This window comes from Schistocerca cancellata, chromosome 2 (assembly GCF_023864275.1).
Source record: "Schistocerca cancellata isolate TAMUIC-IGC-003103 chromosome 2, iqSchCanc2.1, whole genome shotgun sequence".
Classification (NCBI taxonomy): Eukaryota; Metazoa; Arthropoda; class Insecta; order Orthoptera; family Acrididae; genus Schistocerca; species Schistocerca cancellata.
In genome coordinates this window covers 133362995-133388671 of record NC_064627.1, presented here as the reverse complement: position 1 = coordinate 133388671, position 25677 = coordinate 133362995, and the positions used below count along the sequence as shown (strand labels likewise).

Below are 25677 nucleotides of genomic sequence, written 5' to 3'. Positions count from 1 at the left end.
GAAAACGTAAGGTTTTCGCATTAGGTACATTGTGCTGCCACCTAATGCCGGGTACTCCACATCAGCGATCTCAATAGTCATTAGACATCGTGAGAGAGCAGAATGGGGTGCTCCGCGGAACTCACGGACTTCGAACGTGGTCAGGTAATTGGGTGTTACTTATGTCATACATTTGTACGCGACATTTTCACAGTGCTAAGCATCCCTACGTCCACTGCTTCCGATGTGATAATGAAGTGGAAACTAGAAGAGTCACGTGCAGCACAAAGACGTACAGACCGACCTCGTCTGTTGACTGACAGAGACCGCCGACAGTTGAAGAGGGTAGTAATGTGTAATAGGCTGACATCTATCCAGATCATCACCACGGAATTCCAAACTGCATCAGGACCCACTGCAAGTACTATGACTGCTAGCCTGGAGGTGAGAAATGTTGGCCGGCCGCTGTGGCCGAGCGGTTCTAGGCGCTTCAGTCCGGAATCGCGCTGCTGCTACGGTCGTAGGTTCAAATACTGCTCCGGGCAGGATTTGTGTGATGTCCTTCGGTTGGTTAGGTTTAAGTTGTTCTAAGTCCAGGGAACTGATGACCTCAGAGTCCCATAGTGCTTAGAGTCATTTGATTTTTTTTTTTTTTTTTGAGAAATTTTGAATGTTGGATTTCATGATCAGCCGCTGCTCATAAGCCACACATCACGCCGGTAAATGCCAAACTACGCCTCGTTTGTTGTAAGGAGCGTAAACATTGTACGATTCAACAGTGGAAAAACGTTGAGTGACAAATCACGGTACACAACGTGGTGATCCGATGGCAGGGTGTGGGTACGGCGAATGGCCGGTGAACATATGCCAGCGTGTGTAGTGCCAACAGTAAAATTCGGAGGCGGTGGTGTTATGGTGTGGTCGTGTTTTTCATGGAGGTGTCTTGTTGTTGTGCGTGCCACTATCACAGCACAGGCCTACATTGATGTTTTAAGCAGCTTCTTGCTTCCCACAGTTGAAGAGCGATTCGAGGTTGGCTATTGCATCATTCAGAATGATCGAGCACATGTTGATAATGCACGGCCTGTGGCGGAGTGGTGGCACGACAGTAATGTCCCTGTAATGGATTGGCCTGAACAGAGTCCCGGCGTGAATCCTATGGAACAGCTTTCAGATGTTTGGAACGCCGACTTCGTGCCAGGCCTCACCGACCGACATCGGGGCACTGGCAGCCGAACCGCACACTAACCCTGGGGTTCGGTGTGGGGCAGCAGTTGGGTGGCTGGACTGCTGTGGGCTGTTGTGGGGTTGTGAACCACTGAGGGATACGGCGGGACGAAGCCTCTCCTTCGTTTCTAGGTCACCAGTTCAACAGACAATACACCAGTATTCATGTCTCTTATGGGGACATCATGTCTAATTTGTCGATTCTGAATCTGAATGTATCACTACCCTGCAAATGACATGAAAGTGCCTGGCAGAGTGTTTACAGAACCAATTCCAATTTCTCTACCGTTCCACTCATGAATGTCACATGGAAAAATGAACATCTAAAACTTTCCATCGTAACTCTGATTTCTCTTACTGTAAAGCGATGGTAATTTCTCCCTGTGTAAATGGGAGTCAAGAAAATAATTTCGCCGCTGGAGGAGAAAGTTGGTGATTAAAATTCTGTAAAAAGATTTAGGCGCAGCGAGAAACGACTCTTCCTACCTCGCAAATAATGTCCGTAATACTCCGTCCCATATTGGCGCTGCTTTCTGGGCTCGGGTGGGCTCGCCGATCCCAGTACGAATCCGCCGAGCGAATTAACGACGAGGGCCGGTGTGCCAGTCAGCCTGAATGTGGTATTTACGCGGTTTTCCACATCCCACTAGATGAATATCTGGCTGCCATGTCCCGCCTCAGTTACACGACTCGCAACACGTTCGCACTATTTCACGATTTACACTAGATGCAGACAGCTGTGGTACACTGATTCCGTTCTGGGAGGGGGGGGTATGGGGTGGCGGCAGGAAGGGCATCAGTCCGCCCCTTCGAATTAAGCATGCCAAACCCGTTTGTAACAGTGCCGACCCTGCGCAAACTGCTGGACAAAGGCTCAAGCAATAGACAGAACTCCGTCACATATTCCGTGATAATACAAAACGAGCTGGTCTTCTTTCAACTTTTTCGACGTCACTTGTCAGTCCTTTCTGCTTTAGCAGAGGATGGACAATTTTAGTGCAGGCAGGCTGATTAGCATCTTCCACGTCTTCTGTTAATAAAACGAAGTTCCGTGTTCTCGTTCCCAACAACGTTTCCTCTTTTATGGCCCATAACTAAGGTGTTCCATACAACAATCCCTGGGTACTTAGACGGCCAACGGCCTTGCCGCAGTGGAAACGCCGGTTCCCGTCAGATCACCGAAGTTAAGCGCTCTCGGGCTGGTGTAGCACTTGGATGGGTGACCATCCAGTCTGCCGAGCCCTGTTGGCAAGGGGTGCACTCAGCCGTTGTGAGACAAACTGAGGAGCTACTTGATTGAGAAGTAGCGGCTCCGGTCCCGTAAACTGACATACGGCCGGGAGTGCGGTGTGCTGACCACATGCCCCTTAATATCCGCATCCGGTGGCTCCTGTAGGCTGAGTATGACACGGCGGCCGGTCGGTACCATACGGCCTTCCAAGGCCTGTTCGGACGTACTTTGGTTTTAGTTTTAGTTTAGGGTATTTAGACGAATCGAAGGCCCTTAAATTTGCATTATTTACCGCGTAGCCTAAGTTTAACGGGTTACGAGGAAACGGGGTAAATGGTTTCATCGAACGTGAAACCTGAGTATTTTAGGAAATACGGGCTACTTGACTTGTGTATTCGGTATGAAAGATGCAAAATGTAGAAAACTGAACTTTTGATCAGCTTAAGTGAAGATGTACGCTGTTTTACTGTTGTGGCGGCACACGTGCCGCAGTGAAGCCATCGTCCTCGGCGCGTGGGAAGCTCCGAAACTGCTATCAGCTGGAGCTGACCGTGGGCCAAACACGAGGAGACCCATTGCCGTTTATCGGCTCGACACTGGAAGATGAAACGAGGACAACAGTGGCTGACCCCCATAAAGTGCCCTCTGCACTTCCTTCCGATAAACTTTTCTGGAGGGCGTTAACAGGAGTTTCTTTTAGGAAATTAACCATTTTAGAAATCAGAATGTGGCTAACTCAGACCTCTGATTGTTAGGTAATAGAATTTATGTTTAAAACACGTCTGTCAAAACAGTGAGCTACGAAATACAACGATTGAGCAATAGGTACAAGAAAACCTTAACTGACACAATCTACCGCAATTTTTAGAACTTTTGAAACGCAATAGTTGTAAAAGTATGTAAGCAGTCGAATTAGTGATATTAAAAAAATTATAATGAGTACTTCATTACTTGAACGGGTGAAGGTGTATTAGTTTGTATGTGTGTGTGTTTGGGGGGTGGGGATGGGGCAATAGAAGTCCCGTTTCTTAGAGACAATTAAAGTGGACAAACATGACTATGAGATTCATCCGTCTTGCTCGGTAGAAGAATGCAGGAGACGCCCCGGATCAATTCAGTGAAGCTACGAATGGCGAACAGGATTCAAATTTTCCAAAAAGAACTTTAAACGCTGTAGCCTCCCCATAAGAAAACTGTATGTTATCCCGAAGAAGATAAAAAATATATACATTGCTTGATGCCAAACATGTGTCCACCTATTCCTCCAGTTGTGTCTTTTGCTAATGTCGAATAAAAATGCTAATTTGCCGGTATACGACAGTACATAATTAACAGTAAATACGGGTAATTATGTATCCTCGGCACACGGAATCTCTTAACACACTTTAGAACATTTTATTATTAAGAATTTAAAATTCTAAACTAAAAATGAGTTCAAAGGCTCCGGAACTATATGACAATGTGATTGAGAACTAAGTTTTCAGATCTGATCCTCTTATGCAGGTATCGACATCTTTAAATTTTCTGTAGCTACTCTAGATGATTTAAGGCGAATGCCTGAATGACTCTTTTCATACTGAAAAGGCTGATTTTCTGCCAGTTCGAACCTGTGATTAATCTGTTACGACCTCGCTGTGGACTGGGGGTTAAACCCAACTCTAGAATCGCTTCTTAATTCCTGCTTTCCTGGAAGAATCGGTAAGGACGTGCCTTATCCCATGTAAATCGCTAGTTACGGAATTATTAAACGTGTTTATTTATTTGAGAGCGATATGATAAAATGTTTTAACTGTTGCAAATCGCACACGTATATGTAATAAGTAATTTCTTGTGTTATCTATGTTTTCCTCGACAGATATGTCGCAACAAACCAACGCAATACAGGCAAGAAATAAAAATTATTGGATAAATAAACCAGTGAGCCTATAGTACAGTAACAGAGGCAGCACTTTTATATCTAGAAACTTGAAGCAGATAACCTTATGAACTGAGTTTACTAATAAATTGTCGCTGATTTAGTATTGCGCTAAGGGAAATAACAGCGGGAGCTTCAAGTGTCAGGACGTTAGACATTCAGAATGAAGTGTCAAGCAGTCGGAATTAAAATTTTTCGAATTTATATGGCCTGTGTTCCTTTTGGGCAACAGATTAGGGAGATCTGGTTGGGCGTGCTTGACAGTAAGCTGCTACAAACGATCATTACAACAGACGAGATGCCTGCGACAAAAAACGTTTCTGCTCTTTCCCAATAAGTGAAAGATTATCATCTAACATTGACACACTTAAATACGTCGATATAGGTCTCATGACATTTTTGGAATGATTCAAGACTTAATGACTGAATTTTCGCACCATCAGGCGATACACTAATAATTATTGACTCAAAATGTAGAACGTAAACAGAAGGAATGATCAACATTGCTCCATACCTAAGTCCTATCGGTTCATTGAGAGGCAGATTATTTTCCACACCTTTCCACAGCGATACTGAGATGTTTCACGCGTACACGTCGGATTATTTAAAGTCAGTGCTGTCGCCAGAACTGGGGTAAAGAGACTGATCATTGGCTTGTTCTGCAACGTCACAGGCTAAACAACCAACTGTAGTTCACGACATGTGGTCATATGTCGATCAGATGCGGCCGCTGGGCTGTCGAACACCTCAGTGTGGCCTAGAGGCTTAGGCTGTTTGACTGAATCAAGTTCCCTAATGTGTCTTTGTTTTTATGGGACTCACCCATAACAACGCAAACAATACTACACTACACACACACCCTCTCCAATTAGCTACTCATACTGCTGTACAGCATACACATCTTTAACATTAGAAAAACTTCGAATTTTCGTAACGCATATGATATTTATATATCTTCTTAAATCAAAACCAAACACTTCTTCTGCTGTGTTGTTTTCTTTTGTTATTTGTCTGTTCACAGTGCCCTTTGAAACTAGCGATTAAGTCATGTTTCATCTTTCCCTCTACGCCATCTACTTGTTCATCTCGCAAATCAGCTGCCTTCTACAGCTTATTCATTACAGCAACTATCCCTTTAAGATTCTGATCCAGTTGATTTCACTGAACCACTACGTTCAACATACAACTAGAGAAGATTACATCTCTACCAGCCATGTTTATGAAAAGTAGTGACAAGTCGCATCGCTTAGGACCTTCACGAGAGAAAAGTGGACTGTTTTCGTGCCATTCGTTCAAATGGCTTATGCGATATAACATCTGAGGTCATCAGTCCCCTACAACTTACAACTACTTAAACCTAACTAACCTAAGGAAATCACACACATCCATGCCCGAGGCAGGATTCGAACCTGCGACAGTAGCAGTCGCACGGTTCCGGACTGAAGCGCCTATAACCACTCTGCCACTGCGGCCGGCGTGCCAGTAACAGAGGTAGTTTTTCAATGTACACAAACCCGAATGGTGTGATACCCCCTGGCGTCCAAGCTGGGAACTGGCAGCAGAGGAAGTATACCGAGTGAAGGAGCGCGCTTGGTAAGGTACTAGAGTCCTTTCCCCACAGTTCACCGCGTTTCGCCTAAGTCGCTACCAGCCAATTCTAAGTTGACGTGACTATTTCCGCCATTATGCCTGTCTCAGTTTGTGCTCTGTCCTAATGGCGCTAGCACGATGGACCGCACACGGGAGGACGACGGTTCAAACTCGCGTCCGGCCATCCCGATTCAGATTTTCCGTGATTTCCCTAAATCACTTCGGGGAAATGTCAGGATAGTTCCTTTGAAAGGTCACTTCGGCCTTTCTCATCCTTCCCTATTCCGATTCCGACGCGACCGATGAGCTCGCTGTTTAGTCCCCCCCCCCCCCCCACCCCCCCCCTCCCCCACCCCAGATCAACCAATAAACAAATCCTAATTACGCAAACGTCGAAGATATGTTAAAACGTTATCGTATTTCCTTGATAGGAGCACATGTGGACATGGAACAAGCTTCCTTGAAAATTGTGGAAACTACATAATGGAGACTGCAGCCATACCCAAGCAAAACAGAGGTCACAGCGTTCCTTTTGCATAATCAAGAATAACGTAGGAAGTTATTCCTTCTATCTAATAGGATCGTAGTTCCCCACAACCACTTCCCTAAATACCAACCTGTCACCCATGATCAAACCTGGCAATGTAGCTGCACTGAAGATAAATCCACTCCCCCATATAGGCAATTACAGATGGATAGGAAATGCAGAAACGCTGCGCAGTGCTGCAATTTCACTCGTGTACTCACATGCTAAATATCGTGGTCCTTATTGGAAAACAGTGCACATATATTTACGATATATATGTCCAAATGAGGCCATGCGGGCTGTTACTAACACTGTCAGGTCTACTGCCCTAAGATGGTTGCTTTTGCTATCCAGTATTGCTCCTCCATGTGTTTGAGGAATAGCTACTAAGCTGCAAATTTTCCGAGAAGGCAGAGCCCATAAGAACTCACTTGTATGTTGCACATTTCAGAATCCACCGGCTATAAATCTAGAAGTCACGCTATCCACCTTGTGTCTATCTTAGGGTCTCAGAAGGTTTCGATATCACCGATCAGCTGAAACAACTACCTACTAAGTCAAACTGCAATCAAAAAACTTGGGAATGGTCGAGATCAAACCGGATTCTAACGTGACGAGAATATACCCTTAAAATTCACGTTTCAAGAAATCAGACGGAAGGTTCGTCTTTACCAACCAGGAAAACTGTCAAAAACTTTCACGATATTTTTCTGATTTCTTCGGCTGTCCCTTGCACAGCTCAAAATTCCCTACGGAAATCTCCCCTTACACCCAGACTGAATCATCACAACCCTCGCATAAAAGGATCCTCAGGGATATCCTTAAACTAAAAAATAACTGAGCATCCCTTTTTCGGGTTACATATAAAATTGTCGGTATGCCTTCTCCATGAAGCAACTCGATCATAAAATTCGCAAATACTAAGCGGGCTTCCTCAGAGGTAGGAATTGTAGTTGCAATATCAAAACAACGTTAAAATACAACCACGAAAAATTATCGAATCTCGTGGGAGAGGTCAGAAAAATTAAGACTAAAATTTTATGACAGTATCCACAGACTCACAACAACAATAGCCACTCACGTAATTGCGATGTACGTAGGACAATCAGAACTATAACCTGGCTGCAGCTTGTGAAAAAGTCTTATGAAAGCATAGTTAAGTGCTTCAGGCATTTTTAACAGAAACACAGACAACGAATTTGTAAATGGAAAGTGCTACCATAAAATGAAGTCACCGACAGAGTGAAGAAAGAAAAAGAACTGACGGAGGAAAAAATGAGAGATGCTTTGAATCTCTGAAGACTGAAACTTAACAGCTTTCTCCTCATTCTAGTAATAAAATAATAATAATAATTACAACAACAATAATAATCATAATGATAAACAGACTGCCATCAAACAGATTGAGATACTTAAGGAATGTACAGAAAAAGTAGGGTTACAAATCTCTTAGCAGAAAACTGAATTCTTATGCTCAAAGACGGGAATCTCTATCCTGAAAACAAAATAAATTTAAATACCTCGGAGAATTCATCCACCCGACGAGACTTAAAAACATCTTACCGCAAAATTTTTTTTAAAGAAGCTTAGGGTTGGTTCAGAACATCTGCAACAAGAAATCCTCGTCTAGACAGACAAAAATTCGGCACTACAACATAGTCATAAAAGCAAAAATTCTCTACGCAAGCGAAACACAGGTTTTACAGAAAACTCGAATTTGAAGAAATCAAAAAAGAGTAGAGAATGAATATTAGATAAATTTTAGGAGCAAGACATATCCAAGACGATTATAGGCTACAATCAAATCAAAGCAACAGAAAAGTTTTCAAACACTGAAACTGACACTTAGGAAAGTCGAATGAAATTCTTTGGTCATCTCCACAGACTACTAGAAAAGATTGCAAAAAGCGTAATAGACTACACAGAAATATTGTGAAGAAAAAGTATTAATTTACTTAAATTACATATATGCGGCCGTGCGAACTATTTTACATAGATTGTTCTACAATACAGTACTCACCTGTAAGAATCATTGGCCAGAAAACGCGCATGGACGCTACAATGAAAGTACTGCAATGTTTTTGCTGCGGTTGAGAAAATAGTTTCTTACGCTGTTACATGTAAAATGTCTTAAAACAATTCCTTTTTTCAACAAAGCGCAAAACAGTTCCACATTTTGCACATTTTTCAGTCGAGTACCCCTGAGATTAAAGTATACATCTTGCCTATTCACCCATACTCTGGCCAGTGACCAAAACTACATTTTGCAGTGGAGTATCCCTGAGATCAAAGACTACATCTTCCCTTTCGGCCCATACTACGACCAGTGACAAAAATTGCCATATCATATTGATTCAAAAGCACAGGAGATGCTGTTTGCTTTTCCTCCTGGTCTATAGAGAAATTCCAGTAATATACAACATGTACAGGAGCCAAAAGAGAATAATAAGAGTGGAAGACCAAGAACGAAGTGCTCGGATTAAAAAGGGTGTAAGACAGGGATGTAGTCTTCCTCCCCTACTCTTGAATGTATACATCGAAGAAGGAATGAAGGAAATAGAAGAAGGGTTCAAGAATGAAATTAAATTTCAAAAGAAAAGGATATTACTGACGAGATTTGCTGATGACATTTCTGTCCTCAGTGAAACCAATGACGGAATTAAAAGAAAGGTTCAAGAGTGGAATTCAAATTCATAATGAAAGGATATTACTCATGAGATTCGCTGATGACATTGCTATCCTCACTGAGAGTGAAGACGAATTACGGGATCTGCTAAATGGAACGAGCAGTCTAATGAATGCATGATTTGGATTGAGAGTAAATCGAAGAAACACGAAACTAGTGTGAATTATCAGAAATGAGAACAGCTAGAAATTTAACATCAGGATCGGTGATCATGAAATAGATTAAATTAAGGAATTCTGCTACAGAGGCAGCAAAATAACCACCGAGGGACGGAGCAAGGGGGACATAAAAAGCAGACTCACAATGACAAAAAGGGCATTCCTGGCCAAGAAAAGTCTACTAGTATCAAACATAGGCTTTGATTTGAGGAAGACATTTCTGAGAATTTACGTCCGGAGGACTGCATTGTATGTTAGTGAAACATGGACTGTGGGAAAACCGGAACAGAAGAGAATCGTAGCATTTGAGATGTGGTGTAACAAAAGAAGGTTGAAAATTAGCTGGACTGCTACGGTAAGGAGTGAGGAAGTTCTCCGCAGAATCGGTGAGGAAAGGGATCTGTGGAAAATACTGACAAAAAAAGAGGAAGGACATGATGATAGGACAATTGTTAAGACATCAGGGAATGACTCCATGGTAAGAGAAGAAGCCGTAGAGGGCAAAGCATTTAGAGGAAGACAGAGATTGGAATACACAAACAAATAACTGAGAACGTACGTTGCAAGTGGTGCTCTGAGATGAAGGGATTTGCACAGGAGAGGAATTCGTAGCGGGCTGTATCAAACCAGCCTGAAGACTGATGACAAAAAAGAAAACAGCTTAAATGTTCTCGCAAGCGTTGCTACCCAACCAAGGAGGGAACTTGAACCATGTTGCAGAAAATAGTGTGCAATTCTGATGTTGCTCGAGAACAATATTGCCAAATGACAGATTAAGGTCTTCCACTTATTGTGAGAGTTCGCTCCCAATAATAATAATAACATTAACAATAATAATAAGAAAGCTATTGACAATGTTGACTGTAATAACCTGTTTCATATTCTCAAGGTGGCAGGTGTAAAGTACAGAGAGCGAAAGGTTATTTACTATTTGTACAGAAACCAGATGGCAGTTATATGAGTTGAGGGGCATGAAAGGAAAGCAGTGGTTGAGAAGGGAGTTTGAAGGGTTGCAGGCTATCAAAAAAAAAAAAAAAAAAAATAAGGTTCAAATGGCTCTGAGCACTATGGGACTTAATATCTATGGTCATCAGTCCCCTAGAACTTAGAACTACTTAAACCTAACTAACCTAAGGACATCACACAACACCCAGTCGTCACGAGGCAGAGAAAATCCCTGACCCCGCCGGAAATCGAACCTGGGAACCCGGGCGTGGGAAGCGAGAACGCTACCGCACGACCACGATGCAGCCTATCCCTGATGTTATTCAGTCTGTATATTGAGCAAGCAGTAAAGGAAACAAGAGGAAGATTTGGACTAGGATTTAAAATCCATGGCTAAGAAATAGAAGCAACGAGGATTGCCGAGGACTTTGTAATTCTATCAGTGACAGAAAAGGACTTGGAAGAGCACCTGAGCGGAATGGACAGTGTCTTAAAGGAGGATATAAGATGAATATCAACAAAAGCAAAACGAGAATAATGGAGATCAGGTGATGCTGAGGATATCAGATTAGGAAATGAGACACTTAAAGTAGTAAAGGAATTTTACAATTTGGGTTGTTTCAAATGGCTCTGAGCACTATGGGACTTAACATCTGAGGTCATCAGTCCCCTAGAACGTACAGCTACTTAAACCTAACTAACCTAAGGACATCACCCACATCCATGCCCGAGGTAGGATTCGAACCTGCGACCGTAGCAGTCACGCAGTTCCGGACTGAAGCGCCTATAACCATTCGGCCACAGCGGACGGCTACAATTTGGGAAGCAAAATGACTGATGATGGTCGAAGTAGAGAGGATATAAAATGTAGACTGGCTATGGCAAGAAAAGCGTTTCTGAAGAGGGGAAATTTGTTAACATCAAGTATAGGTTTAAGTGTCAGGAAGTATTTTCTGAAATTATTTGTTTGAAGTGTAGCCATGTATGGAAGTGAAACATGGACGATAATTAGTTTAGACAAGAAGAGAGTAGAAGCTTTGCGGCCGCGGTGGTCTAGCGGTTCTGGCGCTGCAGTCCGGAACCGCGGGACTGCTACGGTCGCAGGTTCGAATCCTGCCTCGGGCATGGGTGTGTGTGATGTCCTTAGGTTAGTTAGGTTTAAGTAGTTCTAAGTTCTAGGGGACTTATGACCTAAGATGTTGAGTCCCATAGTGCTCAGAGACATTTGAACCATTTTTTAGTAGAAGCTTTCGAAATGTGGTGCTACAGAAGAATGCAGAACATTAGATGGATAGATCACGTAACTAAAGAGGAGGTACTGAATAGAATTGGGGAGAAGAGTAAATTGTGGCACAACTTGACTAGAAGAAGGTCTCGGTTGGTGTGACACATGCTGAGGCATCAATAAATCACCATTGTAGTATTGGTGGGAAGCGCTGAGGGTAATAATCACAGAGGAAGATCAAGAGATGAATGCACTAAGCAGATTCAGAAGGATGTAAGTTGCAGTAATTATTCGGAGATGAAGAGGCTTGCAGAGCACAGAGTAGCATGGAGAGCTGCATCAAACCACAACAACAACATTAATAATAATTGGAATACAGTGGTTAACCAGTGCCACAAGATGAAGACTGTAAGTTAGACTTATAAATGGCGTAAATCGTACAGGGACATTGCGTTTCTCGAGACGAACTATTTGAGATTCTAAGTCCGGAGCAGTTTCCCAGCGCTACGATATCACAGGGACACGTGTGAGGCAATAGGAACTGTGTCGGCTAGGAGAAAAACGCGAGCCGAGGGCTAGTGGCTTGAGTTATCAGGAAGTAGCAGGGGCCACGTGTGGCTGGCCCGTGGGGAGGGGGGCAGAAGAGGCCGCGCGGCGCACGTCAACACCCACTCGCCTTTCGTATAAAAGCGGGCGCCGGCGCACGTCCACCGTCGACTCGGCGTAGACGCACAGGATACGACGAGCACCATGAGGACCGCCGTGCCACTTCTGCTGGCCGCTCTAGCCCTTCTGGGCCTGGCCTCTGCCACCATCAACCCTGCACCGCACGTCGCTGGTAAGTCAGCTGCCAACAACCCCCTGACATCCGCCCATTGTGTTGCTGCAAGTAGCTACCAGAGGTAGACGTACAGTATAACTCCAATTCGTCGTTTGTTCCTGACCCAATGCATTTTCCTCCATCAACATTTTACTGACGTCTTCCTTTATTTGTTCTGTTCAAAAATGTTCAAATCTGTGTGAAATCCTATGGGACTTAGCTGTTAAGGTCATCAGTCCCTAAGCTTACACACTACTTAACCAAAATTATCCTAAGGACAAACACACACCCATGTCCGAGGGAGGACTCGAACCTCCGCCGGGATCAGCCGCACAGTCCATGACTGCAGCGCCTTAGACCACTCGGCTAATCCCGCACGGCTATGTGTTCTGTCCTTATATTAATTTAATATCCTGTTTTCAACAAAAATAATTTGTTCACTTAGCTCCCACTACACCGACCAATATAAATAATTTGTTTTACGTGTTGCCGGTTTTCCTGCTCTCATACTATCCACTCTGCCGCTGCTTACAAAACCAGTAAACTGTTCCAAAGTATCTTCCTGTCTGTCCTTAATGTGACCCTTCTAACAGTATTCATTCTAGGAACTATTTTTCTTTCCAGCTCTTTTTAATACTACTTAGTTTTACGTAATTCATTGACTATTCATACAGTGTAGCAGTGTTCACATACGCCACTTAAAACAGTTAAAATATAAACCTGAATGAAAAGTCCAATAGTCCGCAATACCTGCATTTATTGGACTTTTCGTTTAGTTTTATATTTTAAGTTTTTAACATCTGTATGTAAAGACGGGTTACACCGTATTAAAAGTCAACCATTTATTTATAACTGCTTTAGCTGTGGCTGCCTTAGTTTTAAAGTTATCTGTAACTGTTTAGTTTGTTACTTCATGCAACTACATCATTTTGACGACGTCACGGAAAATCGAGTAACTTGTCCCAGTCGTTACCACTGTGAACTCGCATTCTGGAAGACTATTTAGATTCTCCGTGATTTTTCTAGGTCGCTTCAGTTAAATGCCGGGATGTTTCCAATGAGAGGGCACGGCCGATTTCCTTCTCCTCCTCCCCCCCCCCCACACACACATACACTATGTGTGACAAGAGGGTCGTTCAATAAGTAATGCCCCACATTTTTTTTTACAAAAAGCCATTAATATACGTAGACAAATGTCCTTGTTGGTGTTTCACATTTGATGTTTTTTCTGTACGCCGGTGAAGTTTTGAACCATTCTGGCAGAAGGCAGAGCCGTAGTACAGCGTCAAAATGGCGTCTACATAGGACTCACGTCACAAGCAGAGTGCTGTTATTGAAAACTTGTGTACAGAAAAAGAAACCGTGGTGAAAATCCATAAACATTTGTGTGCAGTGTATGGCGATGCTGCAGTTGATAGTACAGTTGGGCGATGGGTAAAGAAAGTTACAGCCTCAGGAAATGCAAAGACAGACCTGCATGATCAGCCACGCTCGGGTTGGACGTCATTGCCTCATTCACAGCATGGGGCAGACGCGGCTCCCTCGGACTTCAATCTCTTCGGTCCGCTTACAGATTCTCTACGGGAAACACACTTTGAAGATGACGAGAGTGTCTGTCACGCAGTGAAAACATGGCTACGCCTACAGGACAAGAGCTTTTACCAGCAGGGAATACACGCTCCGCCGCAACGTTAGCGTGCGGCCATAGAACGTTGTTTGATTGCGACGGATATTTCAGAAACGAGTGAGAATATTCCCTCTGTTTTAATACCAGATGGCCATTATAGTCTGCACTGTGTGGCAAGGAGAGTCATTCTTAACGAGCTTCCATTTCACTTGCTCTAAATACTATGTTCATGATAAAGTTCAGTCTTTTTTGGGGATTATTCTCGTGAATTTTTGCATCCTCGCCAACAACGGTAGAAACGTTTTTCACGAACAGATATGTCATGTATCATTCCAACTTATGAACAGCCACAAGGCAAAAATTGTTTTAAAATTTTTGGAAATACAGTTTCTGATTTTAGATTTGAAGATACAAATCCAACTTCAATTTTCATCTCTTGACGGTTCATACTGTTGTGACTTGGTAGTATCACGCCACAGAGATCACTAATGGACGACAAAAACAGTGTGTATCCCGATCGTGTGCTTGTATGAGGATAATCGGTGTACAGTAACGCTGCTAGTTTTGAGCAGGCTTACTTAAAGTGTATAAGCGACATTCTCAGTAGCTGCACACCCACGGAATTTCAGGTATCCTTTCATATTAAAAAGTCATCTTATGTACCTAACACGGACAAGTTCTGCTGGAAGGAATCTATTAGAAAGTTTATCTGTTAAATATCATGGCTTTTTCTATTACCTAATACCCCTGTTAGTCTCATGTTATTTTATCTGCCATTGCGGAGGAGGAGGAGATTAGTGTTTAACGTCCCGTCGACAACGAGATCATTAGAGACGGAGCGCAAGCTCGGGTGAGGGAAGGATGGGGAAGGAAATCGGCCGTGCCCTTTCAAAGGAACCATCCCGGCATTTGCCTGAAGCGATTTAGGGAAATCACGGAAAACCTAAATCGGGATGGCCGGAGACGGGATTGAACCGTCGTCCTCCGGAATGCGAGTCCAGTGTGCTAACCACTGCGCCACCTCGCTCGGTGTCTCCCATTGCGACCGTCACCTCTAATTTAATGGTGACCTAACAAACTAAAAATCGATTTTGTAAAAAATTGTTGCATTACATAAGTAAACGGCTTCAGTCGCGTTACGATTAATGCTATCACTCGTGATATGTAACAACTGTGCACGAATAAACTGACCGCATGGTATCGCATTTTGCAGCTGACAAGGACTTCCTCCTCAGGCAGAAGAGACTTCTTCAGATCCTGTGGCACGTCGGACAACCTATACTCGACCCTGAACTGAAGGAGATCGCGAGTTCCTTTAAACTTGAAGAACACGCTGGAGATTTCAAGGTACGTAAAGCAGCCAAACGTGTGAATATCGTTTAGGCTGAGTTTATCCGTGGAAAGTGCTGTGTTGCTGAGGATATCCTTTGTTGCAGGACCCAGAGCTTGTCAAGAAGTACTTAAGGTACTACGCCCACGGGTACTTCAAGAAACGCGGAGAGCAGTTCTCGGTGCACCACAAGTACGACCAGCTCGAGGCTAAGGCGCTCGTCGACATCCTGTACCAAGCAAAGGACTTCGACACCTTTTTCAAGGTGGGTACCGTTGCTCATTCCGAGTACCAGCCTGCAGTAGAAGGAATCTGACGCATGCTTTGTATGTACAGACCGCCGTCTGGGCCAGGGAACACCTGAACGAGGGCCTGTTCGTCTACGCACTCAATGTCGCCAAGTTGCACCGCGATGACCTCTTCGACGTCGTTCTGCCGCCCTTCTACGAGATCTACCCCCAGCTCTACGTCTGCTCTGACGTCATCAGGGAGGCGTGGGGAGCAACCTTAGAAGGTATGCGTGACACTCTACTTTCTTCAGTATACTTTGTTTACAATGCTAAGTAATTTTGCGTTTCATTACTCAAGCGCTATTGTGGTCCCCTCCTTGTCACAGTATTAGTAGCCTATGAAATAGTTCGGAGTTTCAAAGATATTACAACCCACAAGTCATATCTATTGAAATGATATTGGTGTTACCATTAACGTCACTAGGCGACATGATGTCACTGGTATTTCGTTTCTTCACAGAAAGCTATGTCTGTATTTCGCAAGTCAAAGCAGAATATGTGGTAAAGGGTAATTTGTACCATAATTTTTCCCTGACTTTCTCTGTATAGTTGTCTACATGCCATCGTAGACGTCAAATCGACGTTACGTTTGAAAGGTCCCCTTAGAAAAACTATGTAAGTAGGCTATGTAAGTAGGCTGTTTATGCGTTGTATTGTACTCCAGTCTCTCCGTGTCGTGAAAATGGGTTTTATATGATCCTTGAAATTTGTGCAACAATGCTCGATTAGATAAGGTCCTTAAATGTATCAGATTCGTACCGAATGAACTTAGGTGTTCCTGTAATTACGAAAAATGCAGTACATTTGATTTACAGCCAGGATAAAAAAATGGCTTTGTGCACTATGGGACTTAACTACTGAGGTCATCAGTCCCCTAGAACTTAGAACTACTTAAACCTAACTAACCTGAGGTCATCACACACACCCATGCCCGAGGCAGGATTCGAACCTGCGACCGTAGCGGTGGCGCGGTTCCAGACTGTAGCGCCTAGAACCGCTCGGCCACTCAGGCTGGCCTACAGCCAGGATACAGGATTAACTAACAGGCACCATTAACTGGAATAATTGCATTACAAAGATCACATTTTCCATGTACTATCTTCATGCAACAGGTGTAAGTATAGATGCACACATGTCTTACAGAAACTGATGAAACAATTACTTTACATAAGATGAGCTAATTAAATTTCAGATGTACTATCTTAATACGACAGGCATAAGTATAGATGCACACATGTCTAACACAAACTGATGAAACAATTGCTTTACATAAGATGCGCTAATTAAATTTCAGATGTAAATGCAGCAATATATTCACTTCTTTGCTTGTTAACCGATAACAGTACAGAGAACTAGACGGGATCTGCAGTTTGAGGACACACAAAGGGCTTATATGCAGCAGCAACAGTTCTGTTAGACATTGGTAGTGTAAATTCAGATAGCAACTGGTGGTACATTCATAACCGATGTCACACACTTTTAAATTTATTTAAAGTAGGAGTTAGAATACCGACATGGCTGCAATTGCTTGACAGATATGCTTTCTAGTCTGTACACACGACCAGCTTCGAGATTAATAATGTCAAACTGTTTAAGTTTGATTTTCATGTTTTCGCAGTAATTCGAACGCTTCTAGGTCAACATACGAACGTAGGCGCCTTAAGATGACTCTGTAAGGATGCAGACCATAAACTATTTTGCTCCTATGCAGCCTTGTCTGCATTCTGACTTTTCCTTTCAGAATTGGACAGTCTTACTTTAGAGTAATCAAATTTCGGAATGTCTATCACAGGTCATGTACAAAGAATAAGTCAGTAGTTACATGAGTGAATGATCAGTGTCCTTGATCCCACAACAGGCAAGACTTTCGACAAGGACCATCCATACGTGATCCGCGCAAACTACAGTGGCTACCCACGCGCCCACAACGCTGACGAACTCCTCTCCTACTACACCGAGGACGTCGGCCTGGGCGCCTACCTCGACTTCATGCACTACCGCTATCCCTTCTGGGCCAAGATGGCCGAGTATAACCAGGCCAACTACACCCGCAGAGGGGACCAATTCTACTACGGCATCAAGGCCATCCTCAGCCGCTACTACCTGGAGAGGCTCTCGAACCACCTCCCTGACATCGAACCCGTCGACTACAAGAAACCCGTCCCCGGATCTAAGCCTTACGGCCCATTCGTTCAGTACCTCAGCACACTGGAGAGAAGGCTTTGGGAAGCAGTCGACTTCGGCTACGTATTCGACGTAAGTGGGAACCGGCTCTTATTTCACAATAATCTTCAATGTCAATTTAGAAGCTGTCTTTAACCGTTTTGCATCTCTATTTGCAGTCCGAATTCAAGAAATACTCTCTTCGCGACCCACTGAACATTGAGATCTTTGGACGGATCGTGGAAGGTAACGCAGACTCCATCAACAGGGATTACTACGGATCATTCTACAACGGCCTTCTGAAGTACCTGGGACACGACGGTGACCATCACCACGGGGTATGACGTAAAATGCTGATTTTGTTTGTTAAAGTTCATTCGACACGACATTACTGAAATAAATATACTTTCTTTCTAGGATGATCCATCACTCCTGGACAGACCAGCATCAACTTTCAAGTCTCCTCTGTACTACAAGATTGTTAAGCGAATCGCGCTGATACTGGACCAGTTCAAGAAACACCTTCCACCTTACTCACAGAAAGAGGTAAGAGACACAGACTTTTAACGTACAGATTGCGTACAATCAAATAGTTCACTCCTGGCTATAACATTATCATTCGTAACTTCTTTCAGTAATCTACAGAAAATACTCAGATCATTCTCGGATATACATTTTTCGCGTAGCTACCTAGTAAATGTGTGATACTGTTAATTGTTTGCCTCACGTTGTTCAGGGGCCTTGCAAGGTTCACACCTGCAAGTTACCTTTCGGATCGGCAGCTACTAGTCACATCAGAAATTCCATTGGCTTCAAGATTAAGCACTTTAATTTACAACAGAGGAGCCACCGTATTTTCTAGCCGTGGTATTAACGAAATGTGAAAAGCATGAACTATGTTCGCATTTGAGAGTGGGGACAACCATCGGCTGTACAATGGAATGGCGACAGTGAAAATTTGTGCAAGACCGATACTCGAACCTGGACTTCTTGGGAGCCGTCGCCTCACCATTTAAGCCATCCGGGGACGACTCTCGGACAGACACGATCTCCCATATGTCGCAAAAAATGTGTCTACAACCTGCACCCGTACATATGTATTTTTCCGTAGGCAGGGGAAACATTTATAACTGAAAGTCGCTTGCACGGTGGCGGCGAATGAGTACGATATTGGAGTGCCTGTGTTGTTCAGAAGTACGATGCAAAGTTCCTTTCGACATGCATGTTTTCTTTTTGTTATGCATCACTTGCATTACATTTTACAGGGTGCATCTCCTAAGAGTCACGTTTTCTCTGGTGTTTCAGCAGATATTTGCAATTTTGTTTTTGCACTGTGTAGCAGGAGTCACCGCAAAGAGATACTACTCACCACGTCTTCACGGGACGCTCAGTGTCAACGAAAAGCGTTGTTTTTTTCCCTTACAAACAAAATGATTTTTAAATTGTAATTCTTCGTGTCCATTCCATAAAGTGGTCCCAGTTTAGCGTAGTACGATATTCGTTTTAGCGATAGATATTTATAGGGACAGTAAAATACGAAGAATAAACACAACAATCCAGCAGCGACTCGGTAGCGCTGCGTGCTTGGCGATAGCAGTCGGCGTGGGCCGGAGTAAAGCTGTCATTGCTGGAGTACTGGTTATTCCTCGCGTTTTTCTGTCCCTGTTAATATATGGGAATATCGATAAAACAGATATCAACCTAGACTAATTCTGCACCGCACTATCGAGTGGGCACGAAAAATTTCGGTTTAAAAATCGTTTTGTTTTCAACGGGAAACAAACGGACGTTTTCCATCAACACTGTGCGTCACATGAAAGACACTACGAGCATTATTTGCCTACGCTGACTCCTGCTACACAGTGCAAAAACTAAATTGCAAATATCTGCTGAAACACCAGAGAAAACGTGCCTAACGACTCTTAGGAGAGACAGTATATATAGTTCTGGAAAAAGTTGTGAGAACATGGGAAACGGAAATAAAAGGAATACAGCTTGCGATTAAAAACGAGCAGAGAATCAGGGTGAAGTGCCTGGCTTTCGCGGACTATCTTGCCATTCTAACGAACATAGAGAGGAAGCCAAACTTGCATTGGAAAAACTACACGAAATCTCACAGAAAACTGGGCTACAAATCTCATTAGACAAAACACAGTATATGGAAAACAAACTTGTATAAAATCTCCCCATTACTACTCAATATGGGAAGGTGGCACAAGCTGACCACTTCAGATATCTGAGACAGATAATCCAACCATCAGGACTGAACTCAATAGCCAATAAGGATAGAATCTCCAGATTACATAAAACATATAAGCTCACCTGGATTCACTATAATAAGAAATCTATTTCTGTCAATGCGAAACTAAGGCATTACAACACAGTAGTCCTACCAGAAGCACTTTATGCTTCAGAAACTACAGGGATTCATGGTCATACGAAGATCAGAGAGATTGAAAAGCAGGAAAGAAAAATCCTGAGGGAAATATATGGACCAGTGTTTCGGGAAGGAATTTGGATGAAGAGGCCAACTATAGAGAGATTTACGAAGACACGGAAACAATAACAGACACCATTAGAAAGAGAAGGATGAAATTTTATGGACATCTCAGCAGGATGAATAAAATGCAGGCTCACAAGGCAAATCTTTGACATAGTAAACAAGAGCAAAAACAAGACAAACTGTATCAGTGAAACAGAAGAAGACATTAAACAAGTGGGGAACATACACGACAATATAAACAATAGAGAACAGCTTAGAAACATCATACAGAAACACACACTTAAACAAGAACACACGGAGAACAGAACGGGAAAAAGATGGTCGGAACGCAAGAGAGAACACAGTGAACGTATGAAGAGAATCTGGGAAGAACGAAGAAAGACGAAGAAATCATGACTTCAAGTTCAGTCGCTCTCTTAAAAGAGAATAATCGAAAATTATATATATATATATATATATATATATATATATATATATATATTTATGGCCCATCCAAAACAGTATATTGTGACTTACACCGTATGTTATACCTTTGACTTATTTTTATGGCCGCTTCAAGGCTTGCAGAAGACCTAGTGACGCAGTATGTAAGCACTGAAACAGCCTTCCATTATTTCCGTTTTTTACTCACCAGCTGTCTCTGCCCGGCGTGACAGTTGAGAGCCTGAATGTCGACAAGCTGGTCACCTACTTTGAGGACTACGACTTCGAGCTGAACAACGCTATCCCGGTGGCGAGCATCGAAGAGGGCGCCAAACTAAACGTCGTGGCTCGCGTCCCGCGCCTGACACACAAGCCCTTCAACTACCACGTCAAGGTCACCAGCGACAAGGACATCGACGTCTTCGTTCGCTTCTTCATCGGCCCGCGCTACGACGTCTACGGCAACGAGCTGTCCCTCAACGAGAAGAGGCACAACTTTGTCTACATCGACTCTTTCGTCTTCAATCGTAAGTTATTTACCACAGGCTTCTTCTAAAGTAAATTTTCATAAACTACACCTAAACAGACAGGGGGCTAATATTACACTTATTTTTATGGCCGCTTCAAGGCTTGCAGAAGACCTAGTGACGCAGTATGTAAGCACTGAAACAGCCTCCCATTATTTCCGTGACTAATATTACACTTTTCAAACATGGTCATACGTTAAAACTAAGAGACCATCCTAGACCATACCTTTTCCGGACAGTGTTCTTACCGAATGAGCTATCTAGGTGTGACTAACACCATCCGCTGCCACCTTCTCGCCTCTGTCTTGCAGCTTCAGCTCTGCCATTTTTTTAACTCCTCATGTAGTCTTCATGCATTCTCAAACTGAACTTCATAGTTATTAGACGCAATGTTCACAGTAAATAAGGGTTTACACTTCTGAGTGAGGGTTGTAAAATCGTCACTGCACATTTGCGCTTCAGCTGGTATGTTCTACCGTCGTTGATTCATATTCTGTGAGACGTAATAGATGCATACAAGCATTTCAGCTCACTCACCTTCTAACAAGATATGAAATACTCATTTCACAAAATCTTGATGCCATTTGCTTGCTACAACCTAATATTTTTTCTCGTTTCAGAAGCCTTATAGATTAAGGCGAATTTAGTGGATTTATTATTTTATTCGTTTGTGCAGCCAAAATCTGCGTTTCCTCTGATCCGGTTATAGCAGATTTAGGCAGAAGGAACGAGTACTATATTAAATGATCTGACGGGGGCTTAATACCGAAGACTGAACGCTTCTGGAGCTTTAGTAAAACGTTGATTGCAACAAAATGCCGTCTGATGATATACATTGCGTACTTACTCACTCGCTGCTGAAAATGGGCACACCAAATAACTTGATATAAAAATAATGATTATGAAGTGTGACACTGGTTGAAGACCTGAATTTGTATTCTGGAATTGTGGATTCCAAATACCTGTCTGGTCATTCAGATGTAGTTCTCCGTGAATTCTGTAAACTACTTTAGGTGAATGTCAGGATAGCGAATGTTTAGGAAATGAAGTATCGATTTTCACCCCTTCCTCCTAAAATTCAAGCTAGTACTCTGTCAGCATTGACTGGACGTTAAATAGGCCTTCTATTTTTATTACGTTTATCTGTTTAGCCTCAGTGCACTGATAGCACTCAGTCTTCCCGCCGCCATTTTGTAACTCATAAACAGCATAAAAACAACCCCTTATCAAGGCGTCTTTTCTGCCCCATCCTCCAATATCAGAACCGCCAGTAGTCCACCTATCATTTCTTTCATCAGTATCCCTACTACTTTGATGCGGCTCACCAGTAATTCATCTCCTGTGCCAACTTCTTCATCTGAGAGGAACATTTGCACCCAACGTCGTAAATTATTTCTTGGATTTGTTCTAACATTTGTCTTCCTCTAAGGTTTTTACCTTCTGCAGCTACCTCTAGTATCAAGGAACCTGTTCCCTGATGTCTTAACACATTACTTGTATTGCCCCTACCCTTGTCGATGTTTTCCACATGCTGCTATTCTAGCCCACTGTGCGGAGAACTTCCTCGTTTCTTATGTTATCAATCCACCTAATTTTCAATATCTTTCACAGCGACACAGCTCAAACGCCTCAATTCTATTCCGTTCTGGTTTTCACACAGCTCATACAGTACTCTTAGCGTACATTATCAGAAATTTCTTTCGCATATCAACCTGCGCATACGCGGGTGGGGTGAGGGGTGGGTACATTAAGCCAACGTTTGAAAATATCATAATCTAGTCACACACAAATGTTGAAATGTGTGTGAATTCCTAAGGGACCAAGTTGCTTAGGTCATCGGTCCCTAGACTTACTTACTACTTAAACTAACTTATACTAAGAACAACACATACACCCATGCCCGAGCGAGGACTCGAACCTCCGGCGGGAGGGGCCGCGCAGTCCGTGACATTACGCCTCAAACCGCGCGGCCACTTTGCACGGCAGTCACACACACAAATATATACATAAGAAGGATCATATATATATATATATATATATATATATATATATATATATATATATATATATATTATACGAAAGTTATATTGTGAACAAAAGTCAATGAAATTTGAGTTTTTTAATATTTTTTTGTGATACCTCTCACCTCGGAGTACAATTTACGTAAAATACGTTGTCACTGAAAGATCTTTTCGAGATCTGGATCATGCTTGTTCATTACCTACCACATTTAAAGATTATGTTGATGACAAAAGTCAACAACAATGAACGAAATTTGTTTCTTTATGTTTTGTGGTGTGCTTGGGTATTGCTAGGTTTAAGACCGGCGTTTGATAATAGTAGTCGTCTTTTAGTCAGGGATTTGTTCTTTGCATGTGACAGCCTCCATTTTATATGCTCCTTGCTCAGAACGGGTGCTTATGAAATGTTAGACACGTATACATTACGTGGGACGCTATTAATACTGTAAAGCACTCAAGGTCTCTTGAGGGATGGTCATTATGAAGAGGAATGTAAATAATGATTTGCACGATTTTACGTCAATGCACATAATTTGGAGATATACAGACTACTGCAATAAAATTCTTGTGTGTGTGACTGCGTCGTATGTGATAAAATTACCGAAGTTCTGCCTGCTATTGCAAGCAGCCTTCGTCACCGTACAACAGCCAGCGAACGATCTGTAGTTTTGTCATAAAATGACGAGGTCACACATTCAGAAGAATTTGATTGATAACGGAAGAAAATTTCCAAAGCAAACTTTGTCTGTTTCGCGGCCCCCATTTTTGATGCCAAGTTTATCACTAATTTCGTTTCCACTGCCCCTCATTACTTCCGTCCTTCTTGCAGTGAAAAAGGGAGAGAATGAGCTGGTGAGGAACTCCAAGGACTTCAACTACTACGGCCAGCTGCCGCTGAGCTACAGGAAGCTGTACGAGGCCACGGAGGCGGCCATCGCCGGCGGCAAGCAGCCCTTCATCGACGACTTCGTGCACAAGTACGGCGACATCGAGCGCCTGGCGGTGCCGAGGGGGACCCGCAGCGGCCTGCCGCTCGCCACCTACGTCATCATCACCCCGTTCACGCACAAGACCATCAGCAGGATCAACCCGTACACCGACGACGTCGGCGCCAAGATCTCACTCTTCCCGTTCGACAGGCCCATCAACGAGCTGGACTTCGACGTGTCCAATTCGCACTTCGGCGAAACAGTCGTCTTTCACAAGAGCGCTGAAGAACCCGTCAATGGCTGAAGCTGTGCAGTATTGTCTGCTGATTTAAAACGCCTACTGCCCAAGTGTTCCTTTTCTGTGACTTAGGTAGTAATCAAATAAACACATTTTATACGCTCTTCTATTACTTTTGGCTATTATTTCATTACCCTCATGGCCACTATTTCCTTCTTAATTAATGTATCATGACATCTCTATATCGATTTCGTCAGAAATGGGGCGGTAGTTCGGACGTTCTGGTTTGACTGTTTCTCTAGTCAGTTAGTGGTTGGTGGCTGCAGACACAACATCGCTTTCACACTCTTCTACGGAACCGCGTTCATAGATATTGGCCACTGGTGGGATCGTGTATACGATTGAAGTTCATCCCCCCAGCACCAGCTACGGCGTGAAGATTATGTACTGAATCACTCAAACTGGTTGCAATATACTGCAATAACATCGAAACGACGTCTGTGGGGATTTCATTTTATTTCGTAAGTGAACGGCCTTAGACCACCAATCACAAGGGTGGGCGTCCTAAAAAAGATATTATTTTTATCCTCTAGGTAGTAACACTTAGCTCACTCTAAAGCCCCAGCTTGTGGCATAAGTGGGTTACTTATTTCTTCACTTAGTTTCTCGGCAGAGTCAGTTACAACCATTGTCCGCACATGTAAGACATGATATTCGGCTGTCTTTCCCTTTTTTTTCTTTCAAAGAGTACTTATAGATACCAAGTTAATATCAACACGTATATACAGAGTTTAGAATGATGTCCCTTCTTTTTCACCATTTCTGTGAAATTGTTGTTCTAAGAAGGGGAGCTTGACAGGACATATTCTGAATCAAGAGATAACCAATTTAGTACTGGAGGGAAGTATGTGTGCTTGTGGGAGTGGTAAAAATCTTAGACGGGGACCAAGAGATAAATACAGTAAGTTGATTCAGAAGGTTGTAGGTTGCAGCGGTTATTTTGAGATAAGGAGGTCTGCACAGGATACGGTACCATGGAGAGCTGCATCAAACCAGTCTTTGGACTCAACATCACAACTACAAACACAACTGAAATAACTGTAACTGTAAGGAGTGGGGACGGCACTGGTAATATTAGCTCAGAATATCGTTAATGGCTACGCATTTTTTGTGATTTTCCAATCAACACACGTAGAAAATTTCTACCGTGAACATCAGTATATTCTGAGATCGTCTAGGCATTCTCTGTCTTCCTAAACGTGATTACTTTCTACACAACGTGCACACGACAAGAAATTATTTCCTTGTTTCAAGTTCTTGGTTT

The 25677-nt window shown here is 43.0% G+C and overlaps 1 protein-coding gene, 1 non-coding gene and 1 pseudogene across 2 annotated transcripts; 2 read left to right on the top strand and 1 right to left on the bottom strand.

The window, feature by feature from the left end:
• The first annotated feature begins 2339 nt into the window (after positions 1-2339).
• On the top strand, positions 2340-2457 carry LOC126163835 (5S ribosomal RNA; annotated as a pseudogene).
• Positions 2458-12161: 9704 nt separating this feature from the next.
• Positions 12162-24525, top strand: LOC126161401 (allergen Cr-PI-like). The gene is made up of 9 exons (XM_049917179.1): positions 12162-12320; positions 15143-15276; positions 15366-15524; positions 15596-15773; positions 17408-17805; positions 17892-18050; positions 18130-18258; positions 20850-21165; positions 24016-24525. The coding sequence occupies exons 1-9, from the start codon at positions 12233-12235 to the stop codon at positions 24417-24419; spliced, it is 1965 nt and encodes a 654-aa protein (XP_049773136.1). The 5' UTR covers positions 12162-12232; the 3' UTR covers positions 24420-24525.
• Trnaa-cgc (transfer RNA alanine (anticodon CGC)) lies at positions 14884-14956 on the bottom strand. The gene has a single exon. It is a non-coding gene; the product is annotated as a tRNA-Ala (tRNA).
• Positions 24526-25677: the final 1152 nt, after the last annotated feature.